The sequence below is a fragment of the Pezoporus occidentalis genome, unplaced genomic scaffold (assembly GCF_034315485.1).
Source record: "Pezoporus occidentalis ecotype Australia unplaced genomic scaffold, CSIRO_AGI_Poc_V1 ctg19, whole genome shotgun sequence".
Lineage (NCBI taxonomy): Eukaryota > Metazoa > Chordata > Aves > Psittaciformes > Psittacidae > Pezoporus > Pezoporus occidentalis.
This window is the reverse complement of record NW_026913748.1, coordinates 3,022,581-3,037,089: the sequence shown is the minus strand read 5'-3', so window position 1 is coordinate 3,037,089 and position 14,509 is coordinate 3,022,581. Positions and strand designations below refer to the sequence as shown.

The 14,509-nt window shown below is 42.8% G+C and overlaps 1 protein-coding gene across 4 annotated transcripts in view; it reads right to left on the bottom strand.

Moving 5' to 3' along the window:
- The window catches only part of TMEM178B (transmembrane protein 178B), a 250,981-nt gene extending 241,301 nt beyond the window's left edge, over window positions 1-9,680 (bottom strand). For 2 of the 4 annotated variants that reach the window (XM_062616468.1, XM_062616469.1), the window contains exon 1: window positions 7,469-9,680. In XM_062616468.1, coding sequence (XP_062472452.1) covers window positions 7,469-7,850 — 382 coding nt within the window. In that variant the 5' untranslated portion in view covers window positions 7,851-9,680. The remainder of the gene's footprint in view (window positions 1-7,468) is intronic. The other 2 variants (XM_062616467.1, XM_062616466.1) reach the window with 2 other exon arrangements.
- Window positions 9,681-14,509: the final 4,829 nt, after the last annotated feature.

The window sequence follows — 14,509 nt, the reverse complement described above, 5'->3', positions numbered from 1 at the left end:
TATCTCATTAGTGTAATCTACTTGTCTTCATTAAGAAAATGTCAACTTCTTCCTAGAGTCAACCAAAGAGGTCAATCCCCATCACCTACTCACTAATTTTTCAAGCAGATGTGACCCATGATTTTCCTGGTGCCATCCTTCAGTCTGTGAAAGACCATTTTGTAAACATCTGCACCTTTCTTATTCATTATCCTTTACAACTCTTCTAGGAATCCTGCATTTCATGGTGCTTACAGAAATGTGGTCAGCCTGCTGGTGTTTTAAAACCACTGCCGGTCACACTGAACATAATTACCTTGTCATCCCCTTGTACTCTCTCATAAGGCTGCATTACTCGCCAATATTTAAAGCACAGCAACATGTCAAAAGGATGGGGACACTTCTCTGATCCATGATTTCTGATCCATGATTAAGGCTCATAAATCCTACGGTAGAATGCTAACAGGTATTAATAATAATGGACAAAATCCCTTTTATACTGCTACTGAGCTAAATTACAAGAGATTAAGTGACTTGCCTCAGGTCAAGAAGAAAGATATGGCAGAGCTCGGACTGAATTCTGGCTTTGTAAGCCCTGCCCTAACTGCAGTAGTATCTTTCTTCCATCTATTTTGGTTGTTATCTACAAAAGATTGTTATTTCAGCAGGCTCAGCTGGGCAATCCTGAATATTTATTTGTGGAAGAATTATGCTTTATGAGAAAGAAAATGGGGAAATTTCCATTTTATAGTCTGATTTCTCTCCTGCAGAGAAAATATGTTAGTTTGTATTCTTTTCTTTTAAGTGGATTCTGTTCTGAATGGTCTGTTAAGGGCACTTGGATTCCAGAATCCACATTATTTATTTATTCCTTAAAAATTAAAAAATACCGTCTCGTTTCTTTCTTTTGCTGTTAAGGAGCTGAGTATGTACTCAAGGGTTCCAGCAACACTTTGTTAGCAATGAACCATTAAGTAACTTACATTATAAATGATTGTCATTATTTTTGCAGAACCTACAAAACATAAAGTCTTGTCCCTCATTTACTGGATCTGCAATAGTTAATGAACTCATTCCACTACTGAAGTTACTCTGAGTCACAAAAAGACCTTTTCAATGAGCAAAAGCAACACTAATTTACACTTTTATGGCTGGAGATGACAAAATAGTTTAGATCATTTCACCTCTAAGTAGAATTTTCCTATTTTTACTTTTACAGTAAACAGAGCACATCTGCACTCAGATTAAATCTTTCCTCCACACTTCTTAAGAAGTTTTTAAGCAATAGGCAAAAAGGATAAAAATGCTGAGATTTCTAAAAAGGATTTGGATGCTCAATTAAATGAACAGGAATTAAGCATGCAGTCCTGCAGGCAGCTCTGCAAATACCAGTTTCTCTTGAGAAGGGATTGATCTCATCATTTTTACTCTGGCAAAATTTCCATTTGTCTTCACCAGAAATTTTGCTTGAAAGCCAACAGCTTGATTGAAATTTGCCCTATAAAACAGCATGATTAAAGCCAGTTGCAGCTCTGTTAAATTACATATATGTTCTTAGTATTTTTAGCAGATATATATTATCAAAGCAATTATCTCAGATGTGTCAGAGGAACATGTCAAGTTCTCATTACTTGTGGTAAAGATACTTTTTAATTAATTGCTATTTAAGTTTGATGCAATTAAGATATTAAAATTGCTTATTTAAAATATGAGGGGTACTCACATGTATGAAACAACGGTGATTTCATCCATTAAATGATTTTAGAAAGTCTCTGAACAAGAGCATGTCTTTGCTGTAACTTAGAAACATGCAGTTGTTTGATTTCCAGTCTACATCAATAGACTAGGAATAATCACAGCATCAAAAATGGTGAAGGCTAAATACCTGGGTAGCTTAAAATTCAACTCAAAGGCTGTCTACACCTTTAATTTCATTGGATCCCTCCAGCAGAACTCTGCTGTGATGGAAGGGAGCACAGACCTTGATTGGCCTTTCTTTCCAGGGGCAATTTTAAGCTCAGAGGAAACACCGAAGGCCTGAACTTGCTGCGTCACCACGTTCAATAAAACATTTACTATTGACTTTATTAGAATCAGAATAAAGACTTCAATAAAGTCCCTTTTACAATGAGTCCATTTGGAAAATAGTTTGGATTTCAAACACACATTTTACACAAAGCATTTGGACCCTTTAATGTATCAAGAATACATAAAGAAATGGCTGTCCTGTTTTATTTGGCAAAACAATTGCATTTTAAAAGTCAGATCTACAGCATTGCAAGGTATTGAAATAGTTTTATGAAAATAAATCTTTTTATCCTAGAGTAGAGGCTGCAAGTAGCCTCTCTTCAGGCTTTTCCAGTTGCGTAGAAATAATCCCTAGTGACGGCAGTAGTGTTCCCGTTAAGCCTTTCTTCCTCAGTTGTGCTGTGCACCTGACTAACCAAAACAGAGAATGCTTTCATTCCAGAAATCCTCCATATTATTTGGGGTGAAGGTTGGTTGCACAGGAATTACTTGTCTTTTATTTTTTCCCCAGTGGTGGCATGGGCTGAGTATATTCACAATAAAATGTGTTAAAAATAGGATTTACTATGATTTCCGTGGATGCTGGGGGAAGAATGAAGGTAAAAGAGGGATTGCAATAATAAGGTCACTGTAATTTTTTTTATTATTTAATAAAATTGGATTCCAGTAGCAGGCAGCAGAGCCCCATCCAAACCCAGACAGGTTTAACTGGCGGCCTTCCAAAAGCAAGAAGAAAGGTCCTCTGAGTAGTAATCGTCTAAATGGAAGAGACTTTGGTTATTGTGCAACTTCTTTGACTACTTTATTGTACCTTTATAATTAAATGATGTAAATCCTTTTCTTCCATTCTTGTTTTCCTCTCAACCAGTGCAGGAAAGAATCTGAGCAACATTGCCATAAAATGCAGACAGACTCTGTGGCTTCCAGGTTTTTTTCTGGCTCACTGTAAATCATATACAAGGAGTTGTGGTTGTCAAAGCAGGACATAAACTCTGCCTTCTCCCAGCCATGAATGGACACTTACCTGCATGTCAGCTCTCTGCTTGCTTCGTGGTGGAGGTGGTTGGTTCAGTGGGATTTTTTTTGGTAGTGTGAGGGAATGTCATTTTTGTGAGAAACTCAGTGGTAAACAGGCAAACAGGGGATCTGATAGGATATCAGGAACACTATATTCAAAGGGGTCTTAAGCAGCAGGGCTATTTTAATTCATGGAGGAGACTTGACAGGCACCTGAGAGTTGGAAGAAGCTCAGAGTATTGTGCTGAGCAAATCCAGAGCCAGCACTTCCTGACTCTGCAAGGCCTGAGGGATCAGGAGTGAAACTCTGGTCCTGAGATGCTAAAAGACTTGATCAGATGTGAAAGCAGAATCAAAGGATCAGCTTTGTAAGCTCCTTCTTTTTGATTTGGTGCTTTTCCTCAGTCCAAGTAGCCCATTTACAGGAATAAAGATTATTCAGGTGAGTAAAAGTCAGCAAGACAGGGCCTTGGGTTTCAGTGTTCAACTCCAGTAATTTCTTTAATGACTGTAATTCTGTTGGTTTTGGTTTGATTTTTTTTTTCATTCATGATAACAAAGAGAAGAGATTGACTAATTTTGGTGCAGCTTTAGAATATTCTTCAGGCCTTTGGTCTCATGCCTGACTGACTCTCTCCAAGTACACTTACTTGTGACAATCTGTTTTAATTCATTGCCTATTTATCTAATTGCATTATCTTAAAATATACTCCTGGGTTCTATGGAAATATTAAAAAAAAAGAAGGATAGAAGAAATACAAATAGGACAATTTTATATATGTATTCATGTCTATTATATCCATCCATAAGAAATCTGAAGTGACACATCTCCCATTTTTCTAGCAAAATCCAACATAAAGGCTTTCATTTATTTGCTGGGACGTAAAAACTAATAAACACAAAACAGAATTGAAGAAGTGACCCAGCCCATCCAGAAAAAAAGAACTGCTTTTTAAACCGCTGGCATCAGAATACTGCTGAGTACCATGGGGCCTGATCCTGCCACAAGCCATTGCCTACAGCTTGTATTAATTTCAGCAGAGTTCATAAGCAGAATAACTGCAGGGTGTTTGCAAACCTAGTTAGGCTCTTAATGACCATTTTTTGTTATCCTTTGATAGACAAGCTTACCATTCCCAATACTGGAAGTTTTGCCTTGGGAAAAATGTAGGATCTGTCTCAGAATAAATGGATCACTTAGATCCTGTCCAGCTTAAAAAATAAATAAATAAATCTTAATAGCATTTACGTTCAATTACATATAGCATTACACACAATATTTGGGGCCAGAACTTGCATTAGCTTGTCCAGTTCTGGAAGAGGTGTGCTAGATTAAATTAACAGTTGGCAGAAGAAGGAGAGTAAAAGGCCTATATGTATTAGTAACATCCTCTTTATATGGTATTTGCCCTGGAGCTCATACAGAGAGAGATTTCATCTGCGCAGGAATATGTACCCCAGACAAAGCATTTGATTACTACAGGTAGAGAACATCTGCAGGTCTTCACACCTGCCCAACATGTGCTCTGCCCTGCAACCTCTCAACTCCAGATGAGCGTCTGCGATGAAACAAAAATACTGAAAATAAAGGTGGTGCTGTTGGGGTGAACCTGGAATACCTGCCTCATTCTGAACTCACAGCTGTTCTCAACATCAGGCACTGAGTGGCAAATGTACTTATTCCACTTCGTTATACAGCTGAGGCTCATAAAGAAACAGTGTAGTAGCAGACATAGGTGGGAACAGGGACACTAGTTAACTACCCATGTAAAGATGGCTACTTCTAATTCAATTATTCCAACATACAAGGATTTTTAACAGAAAAGTATTTTGCATTACTTTTTAGAAGAGGAGAGTAAAACCCATTCGTTCGTTTTGATCTAACAAAATGTAAAGTGGACAAGCAATCCTGTATCTCCAGTTTTATTTCTGAGCAAGTCAAACACTCCATTTTTATCAAATTGCCATTATAGTTGCTTTCTGTGTTTTAATCTGGAGATGCCAATGGAAAACACTTCTATAGCATTAGTGTTACTGTGTGTGACTCTTCATCATGGTTGAGAGTTATAGTATAGATAGATCCTCACTCCAAAAAAACAATCAAACAAACTACAATGATGTTATTCAGTGTTACAAGTCTCCCTCCATTAACATTTATCTCAAAGTACAATGAAGTTTGTTAAATGTGTATCAAAACTCCTTTAAAGAAGGCAAGGAGTGACACACACACTGATATTTGCACATATGTCCCCCACGTGCACAATATGCATTTCTGATCTTGGGGCAGCTACTCCATGAAGTGGCTACCTGTCCATCTGCAGACACACGTGTCCAGGAATACGTGTGCAAGAAGGCACACTGTACCTGAGCCTGGGAATCCCTTCCTATCAGCTAGATGCTGTATATTTTGAGTTAATTCACTACATACACACACACACACACACCCATTCACACACACAATATGAACATACACAGAAGGGCCTGTCTTAGCAGGGGGATTGGACTAGATGATATCCAGAGGTCCATTCCAACCCTAAAAGTATTGTGATTCTGTGATTACAGCAGTATCTTTCAAAGACTATCTATCTCCTGCATTTAACCACCTCAGCCTGAGTTACCACATTTTCTCTACGGTTAACACTTATCAGAGCTGCCATTGCACGTAACACAGTGCCAGGCAATTTCAGCAGTTTCTGGCAGGAGAAGTGGACGTTCCTGAACCCAGGACAAGACAGGCGGTGAAAGAGGAACGAGTCTCACTTATTTCAAGATGCAAAACCTCTCTAAGAACTGAAACTCCACATGCAAAGGTGAGCTCTGGTGACACGTCCGCCCACTGTCAAGGTTGACGTTCTTTGTTTATGCCCCAAGCACAGGGAGCACACGTGGCAGAGCGATCCAGCCCTCTGCAGCCAGCAGAGCACGTCCGCACCCTCACCTACACAGGGAATAGGATTCCCTCCCTCTGCACTGAAATCAGCAGCAGGGTGTCAGGATGCTGCCAGGCTTTGGACATGTTTGCTTGTCCATTACAAATGGGACCAAAGCCACCAATTCTCTCCATAGATGTCATTAAATAGCAACTAGACATTAAGGGTGACTATAAACATAGTCAAGATCCCAACTAGAGATTTAAGTTCCCTGCTACACCACCTGTTTGTACTGTTTCAGTGCTAGTCTATACCATGCTATTCGCCTCTGCTGCTCACTTTTAAAACGTGGAACAAAATGTATACATTGGTTAACACGTGAAAGTATATCCCTCTTGAATAAATAGCTTTGAGCAATAGTTCTGCTTGCAGTGTCTGAAGAGGGAATTAACACATGCTATCAGGGGAGTTTGGGGCAGAGAACACACTTAGAAAAAGAGCATTTTTAAATATTGCATAGTGCAAGAAGCACTGATTTCATTGCAATGGAAATAAACTGCTAGGGAATCATCTGAATGCAACAGAACCATGGGAGGGAAATATTATGTTGTTGTATGGAGTAACCATGCTGTGGATAGCAAAGATGCTATCATCCTCCACTGAAACCCTCAGCATCCCACAAAAACATACAGCTTTCATCGGCAGGATGTTTAGGCTGGGTTTTACGCATATCTCCCCTTCCCATACTTGGGCTTAAAGAAACATTGAGGCAAACTGACCATCACCTTCAACTGATACCTTGGGGGAAAAGAGAAGAAGGAGGACTAAAAGACAGGAAAAAACAGCACAAAAATGCTAAAGACAAACAGATGCATCTCTACCCCAAGAGAAATTTATTCCTTTCTAACACTCCTAATAAATTCATGCAATGTTTTGTAGACATTGAAAATATTCCAAAACATAGCTCAGTGTAAACAGCAAGCTGGGTTTCCTCCTGCTCTTTAGCATTTCTCTTTGTTTACTCTCCATTTGAGGATAGAAAAAGCCTACATGTGAGCACTGCAAATGGTGTATTTTGGGACTGATGGAGCATTCAGTAAGAGAAGGATGAAATATAGACATATGTAGCCTCCAATAAAATAATACGTATTTTGCCTGAGTCACCAGGTTCAAAGGATATTTTAAAAAATAATAATCCAATGCCTGCTTTATTAATACTTTTTATTTGTATGGGGAAAATAATCTGGTACCATGGTGATGGGCAGATTGTATTAAGCTTAGAGAGACAGAGACATGAGACAGACATTCTGGGGTGTGTCTGCTCTCACCCCCACTGCCTTCTTGCTCCCAAACCCCACACCTCAGCAGTAGAGTACCCATGGGAATCTGCCCTGGCAACGCTTCATGAAGCGATGAACAGGCAGGCCAGTTCACCCACCACAAGGAGAGGTACTTGGCTAGAGATGCCAGCTCCCATCTGCGAGCCCAAATGGCTCTGTTCAGCCTCTGTTCAGCTCGGAGGTTGGGGGGGGGGGGGAGCTGAAACGTTCATTTGGTAAAAAAACAGCCCTTACCTTTGGCAATCAGCTCCTCCAGCTCTTGGTCAAATCCTTGTCGGTGGCATTTCCTCCAGAGCCCCATGTTGGTCGAGTTGTACTGTCTGTTGCACTCATCAACTGCACTCATAGCGAAGATCTGCCTCCTGTTTCTTGCCAAGAGGAGTTTCCCTTCCCAACGGTCTAACCTAGACCTGCTGGCCCTGAGAGGCAGGTTGTTATTGGAGTTATAAATGAAGCCAGGATCATTTCTCTTGGTGGTGATGCTCTTGCATCTCTCTCTGTGCTTCCTGGCATCAGTTTCATACCAATGGTCAGAGCAGATCGCCACAGCCAGCATGCCCAGGGCACACAGAGCTAAAGAGAGGCCAGCGTACAGCAGTAACCTTCCAGCAGCCATACCTCAGCTTCACAGAAACACCATGGACATCTTCACAACAGGCAAAGCCCTTGAGCGAGAGACCACGCAAAAGCCTCTGGAGCAGCTGCTGGGTGTCACTTGGCAGAGGCTGCTTCAAACATCCCCAACTCCCGTGGCTCACATCCACGATGCAGAGGGATGCTGAGACCACTACAAAGTTCTGCCCTGGTGGCAGTCCTGGAGTCTCATCTGCCTCTTCTGCTCTGCAGAGGAGAAACACAGACTTCCACCTCGAAGGGGAGCGTGCCAGTGACCCACCCTCACAAAGATGTCCTGTTCCCCTCACCACAAGCACCAGAGTGACAGGGGCTGAAGGGATGTATCCCCTGGGAGAGAACTGACAGCTACGGCTGATCACTCCATTAATCTCTTTCAGTCTGGCCGGCTCAGGATCCAAAAGAGATGGCTTTCTTTCAGATCAGCAGGCTCACCACGGCATCATCACAGGACAGAAAAGTTCAACAGCCAGAGATCTCCCGCTTGCAGGTGGGCAGTTACCCCGGTTTCAGGAATGGGTGACTTGCCTTTTCTTTGTCAGTGGCTCAGCGTGAGCATCGTCATCTGCATGGTCTGGACGGTCCGTCACTTGCTTGGGTTTAAAGCGGGGTCGAAGGGGAGGGAGTGCGAGGCGGGGAGCAATCTGTTGTTGCTGCTGCTGCTGCTGCTGCTGTTTTAAATCGTGGCCAGAACAGATCCTCCCCGGCTGTCTGTGGGAGCGCGGGCAGGCGCAGGTCTCTCCCTCCCTTAGCAGACTTCGCTGACAGTCACTGACATCTTGGCTCGCCTTCTCTCCGCCAGCCTCGCCTTGCCATTCACTCGCCTGCTTTTCTCGCCTGCGCTGTCATCCAGGCAGCGGAACGCCGAGATCCCTTCCCGGGGCCGGGCCGGGCAGGACCGGAGAGGACCGGGCCGAGGGCTGCGGGGCGGCGGGGGCAGCCGCAGCCCCTGCGGGACCGGCCGCCGGCCGCGCACCTCCCGCTAGGCAGCACCGGCAGCAGTCCTCGGGCCCGGCATCTCGCTTCCTTCCCCCCCGAACGCACACACAAACTCACCCAGCACCTCCCTTCTATTCAGCCGGTATCTGAAGAGCTTGCTCCCTCCCCGGCGCTGGGCTGTGGTGGTGTTGAGCACAGTTTTCCTAACACGGCGGCACGTTAGCCATCTGCAAGATGAAGGCGGGCAGGCAGGGCTAGGGCTGGCTGCGAGGATGCTGAGGAGCGGGGAGGGGAGGGAGGTCTTGGGGAATCAAACCAAAACAAACCAGGGGAAGGGGGAAAAAAAAGCAAGCTACACACCTTACAGCGGGGAGAAGAGGAAAGCAGCCACTAACTGTTGTCAACAGCTTTCGGGCTGCACCATTTCTCCGTCATATGGCCCGATCTCCACGTTGGAGCTGAGGTTTTTAGCTCAGCATCTTCATACGCATCGTATCCCCAGCATCAGCAGTTATATATTCAGACATGTTTGGGTTTGGTTTGTTGTTTTTTTTTTTTTTCTCCTTAAATTTCCACTCCCTTTCTCTCTAATGGGAATAACTCACCCATCTTGTAGAGATCAAGTGCAACAGAAGGCGAGCTGAAGTCCCCAAGCTTTAGAAATCTCATTTCACCGTTTTTTTTTAACCCAGATAAGAGCGAATCCAATCTTCTGTACACCTGGGAATCTTTCCTTGTTCAAACACCGAGCCCTGCAGCCTTGGCTAAAGCAGACAGACCGAGCATACAGAGCGCTGAGCCAAAAGCCAGTGATGTCACCCATGCAACGTGAGGCTCATTTCTTATTTCTCTAGCCTCCTTAAAGATAAACTGCACCACTTCCCAGGCAGGAAATGTCGAAGCCTTACTTTCTTAGGAGGGGAAAAGGTAAAACCTGGATTTAACTGGATCCTGCTTATTCTTGGTCACAAACCCTTACATTGTGTCAACCAAACCCAAGATGACTGGAGCTGTTTCTTACTGCACCAAAAAATCCCAACATACTACATAACACAGAGTGTGAGCTTGAAAAACAACCTGGGTTCAAGACCTTCTCTGATCCAGGCACCTGAAGCCTCCAGACTCCAAACTACTGTTTTAAAAGGAAGCAAGCACAGTCATTGCCCTTGCCCTGGCACATCCTGACCTATGAGTACCACAACACCCTGGAGTCGGCAGAGGAGCCTAGTTGGCCCCATCCCACACACCAATGACTCCACAGCAGGAATAGAACAGAACGTGGTCACTCCTACTGCACCAAAAAGTCCACAGCAAGACACCTCTCCATGGATGAGTGATGCAAGAATCTACATCTATGCTGGACCCTACCAACTTTTGGCTCCTGAAGCCCAAGTTGGGTCATCACAGAAGATAAGCACAGAACTCCATTGGAGCCCCTGGTGACTGGTGACAGCCCTTGGCTCCAAAAGGGGACTACTGGGATTTTGCTAGCTTTTAACCCTAGCCACTCAAATTGTACTTGCTCCAGTGGGGAAAGCAGAGGTGGGACATAGTAGCTCTTTGTGTATCAAAACACAAAAAAATGGAAGGGCATCTCTACCACTAAAACCTTTTTGATTTGAAACATACTGTGATGTCTCGGAAAAGCCAGTCAGTCATTCACACCATATACACTGCAATCATCTGCATCACCAACAGCTCTGTTGCAAACTTTCAGCGTTAGATTATGAATATTAACTGTACCTAGGCAGCTCTAGGTGACACTAATTGTTTTGTTGAAACAAGGCACTGGTTTATTTTTTCTTTTTAGCAGTAACTTCCCTTTGTTGTTCATAATAAAGGCAAACATTTAAGGATCTAAGGTTCTTTAAAAATAGTTAAGCACAGATGGATCCACTTCTATAACTGGATTTCTCGAGCAGCTACATGTCAATCCATAAAAAGAATCTCATTTTATAGTGGGCTCGGAGCAGCCATGCTTCTTCTCTGTTTGGAGATAAAATCTAGAGGTTTGTGGTCAAAAAAGCTGCTAGGTCCAAGATGAAGATGGCAAACAGGTTTCCTGCATTGCACCCACACAGTGATGAGAGTGCACCTGGATTTCTCTGTCATTTTTAGCATCAAGTCCCCAGCTGAAGGATAAGAACAGGGAACAAGCATAATTTTACCAAATGTGGGTTTTGGCTGATAGGATTGTTGGATTTTTGATTTAAGCACAAAAGTCTGCTACATTTATCCTCTATTTAGACTGAACTGGAAGACAGAACTGTTTGCTGTCTAAACTTCCAATTTAGGAAGAGACTAGGGGTAAGAGCAAAATGGAGGATCCAGCTACTAGAGCTGTATCTCTCATGATATTGGCAAAAGGTACTTTAGAGGACAGGGAAATTGCATAACGTAATCATACCTACATCTATTTTCTAGTTAAACATTACAATTACAGTGCAATGATCCAAGATTTGATTGGACCCAGGTAGGTCCAGGTGCCAGGTTTGTCCATCCCACTCCAAGGCAGCAAGAGAGTTTGGGACAGGGGGACTTTTTCTCTATCTGGAGAAGCCAGACTTGTTCTTCTTTTCATTCTTAAACATGGGTTTGAAAGCCAAACACTGGCATGCAGTTCCAGGTTTTACCTTTTTCTCTGAAAAGGCATTTCAGTGGCAGTTTCTATGCATTTTTACTTTTTGCTTGTATGTGTAGCTTCATCAGATGGCAATCTATATCCTCCTGCAAGTCACCTTAAACACATAAATGTAGGAGGAAGTGCTGGATTTCAGATGAGCTTCACTTTAACTCTTAGAATTAAACATTTCTCTCCCTCATTATCATCATCATTCTCCCTTTCTTTCAGGAGGAGCAGAATATTGCCTGCTGCAGGCATTAGGAACCTTCCCTCTGTCTCTTCCCAGGATTATTACAGACAGCCCCTTCCCAGCACAAACAGATCATTATTAAATTCTCTTCATCCCATCCCACCCCCGCCTCACCACAGGGTGAAAAAACAATCCTTGTGGATCCTCAGATAAGTGTAAGCTGGGAAAAAGGCATAAAGAAACCCCCACACCTCCACACACACTTGGACACATTCCCTACAGTGAATTCAGTGCATCTTGACAAAGGGAGGTAATTCATGAGTCTTAAGTGAATCGGGGAGTGAAAATGCAGTTTTAGAAACAACTGAAAGGCTATCCTTTCTGCAGGTTATAATTTCAGTGATCTCGAGGGAATGCTAAAGTACATGGGTGCACAGGGAAGAGTCTGAAGGCATGGGACAGAGCAGCGGAGCCCAGCGAGTCTGTGCAGAGCAAATTCCTTGTGACAAGCTGTGCACTGCCTGCTAGCCCTCACCACGGATGTTATCTTACAGACAGTGCCAGCCTCCTCTCCATTCCCTCCCAGGATCGTTTCGGCTTTCCTTAGCTACCACCACCTTCCAAGAAAGCTTCGGACACAAAAGCAAAGAGAGCGCCGCTACCAAGGTACACACAGGAGGGGTGGCTAATGAAGGGGGGAAGGGCAGAATTAATGGACAACCAATTGCAATTTGCTTTTCTTCGATTGTGTTTTTTTTTTACACCAAAATGACCTCCACCATATTTTTCTTCTTCCTCTATTTTTTTTTTCTTTTAAAGAAAAAGAGTTCAGTGCCATCTAGTGGGGGAGGGGATTGAGCCAGTCAATGTGCTTCCCGTTTCTAGGGCTCTGTACCGCTAGCTCAGTTACCCAGCAGGGAGAGATGGTCCTCAGTATTTTGTTTCTCTCTTTGTGACCTTCACTTCCCAACAAGTGATGTTTAATTTACATGGGCTCCAGCCTTCATTCTTTGCAACGAATCACCTACTGAAGCCAAAGGAACTCGTACTGGTGGTGTATTACTTGGAGTACCGCAGGCTCAGGAGGCAGCTCACGGCTCTAATTAAAGGATTTCAAACACAAGACAGTAATCAAACCAAACATAGATACAACAAATTATATCTACTAATATTTTTTATCTTCCCAATGCACCTTGGATACTGGTGTGGGTGAATACTCAGCATGCCAGCCCTTCTACAAACAGAGACGTAAAAGATGCCGCCTATCCCATAAAGTATCTTACAGTAACTCCCACAAATACTTGACCCATCAGTCAAGCGGATTTTGGGTGTTCTGGTGACTAAGAACCAAGCAGAGGCTCTATTAAGGAAGATTTTGGACAACAAAACACCACATAAAAGCCTGGCATCTAAAACCCAGGCAACCAAACCAGTTGTTACTGCTCCTTATTTTTTTTTTTTTTTTTTTCTAATAGAGAAAGGCATTTTCAGAGGGAATCATCAACCAGCTGCATAAACACGAGCTAACCTTACACACACGCACTGAGATGTGGACACACACACAAACACAGATTAGGCAGGCATCTCTGTACACACTGGTGTTCAGCTGTGCACACACTAGTATCTAGCTGCACACTTCTGCCCTCCCCCTACCAAATCCAAAAGAGATTTGTTTTGCTCTAAAAAAACTCAAACAATTTGGATTGCAAAGTTAAGTTAGTGAATGCCAGATTTAAGATCACCCATGCAACATTAATTCACCCCTTATGCAAACACATTATGATACAATCTTTAATTACATGTTTTTTGTTTCCATGGGTCTCCTGCTTTTTTCAGCACACAGGATGGATGTTGCTCACTTAATGAATGCTATTCAAATTTTCTCCACTCCTTATCATCCAGTGTGTGGTGCATGTACTATTTACTGCAGAGCATCCAGATCTTGCACTGAATACAGAATGATTAATTTCCTCATGGGGTTTTCTATAGTGATGTTCTCATTGTAGCGTTTGAGGGTTGTTTGGTTGGGGTTTTTTAACAAACATCAATGAACTTATCTTCACAGCTCTCTGCTGAGGAACAAAGATAAAAGCCAATATTTTCAAACATGCCAGTGTATTCTGGGCACTCAATTAAAGAAGCTTAGAACCAAAACTTTCAGAGTGCTTAGCACTTTCCTTCTTCAAAGAACAGCTCCCAGTGACCTTGGCTCTACACACAGTGAGCAGTATTTCCACAAATTAGAGTGAACTGGACGCACAGAAAATGGGGACCACATGGATAGTAGTTAGGAAGAATATGATTACTTGAGTCACCTCTCTTCATAATAGTAAATTTTACAAAGAGTGAAATAAAATCCATTTTTTAATTCAATTGCCTTAACCCTGTGACCATTTTTCCTACCTGTGTATTCATCTGTTGGGCTTACTACATAGCCTTCAAACTCTTTACCAAACAGCCCTCCTGTCAGGATTCCAGAGTTCTAGTTCATCCATCATCTACCATGGATGGAAACAGAGTCTGTGTAGAAAGCAGGATTAGATCATGTATCTTATTTCATGAACACAAGACACAAGTGAATGGCAATTTATGGGCAATTTTTATTCTGGTGTTTTCTTAGAGTCTTGATTTAGTGTCCCAAAGCTGTGACAAACAGGAGAAGCCTGCAGGAGCTGAGACAGAATTAATCAGGGGGTCAGCAGCTGAATGGAGTGGAGCATCAAAAAAACAGGTCTGTTTCAGGAAGAAGGAAAATGAATTGCTGGGCAGAAAGCAGGAAGACATGTAGGTGAGCAGTCCTATATCATCTTCAACACAGCTGAGGGAATGGCCAGCACTAAATGGCCTCACACAGAGATGGGTGAAAGGCAGTACCCAACTAAAAAAAAAA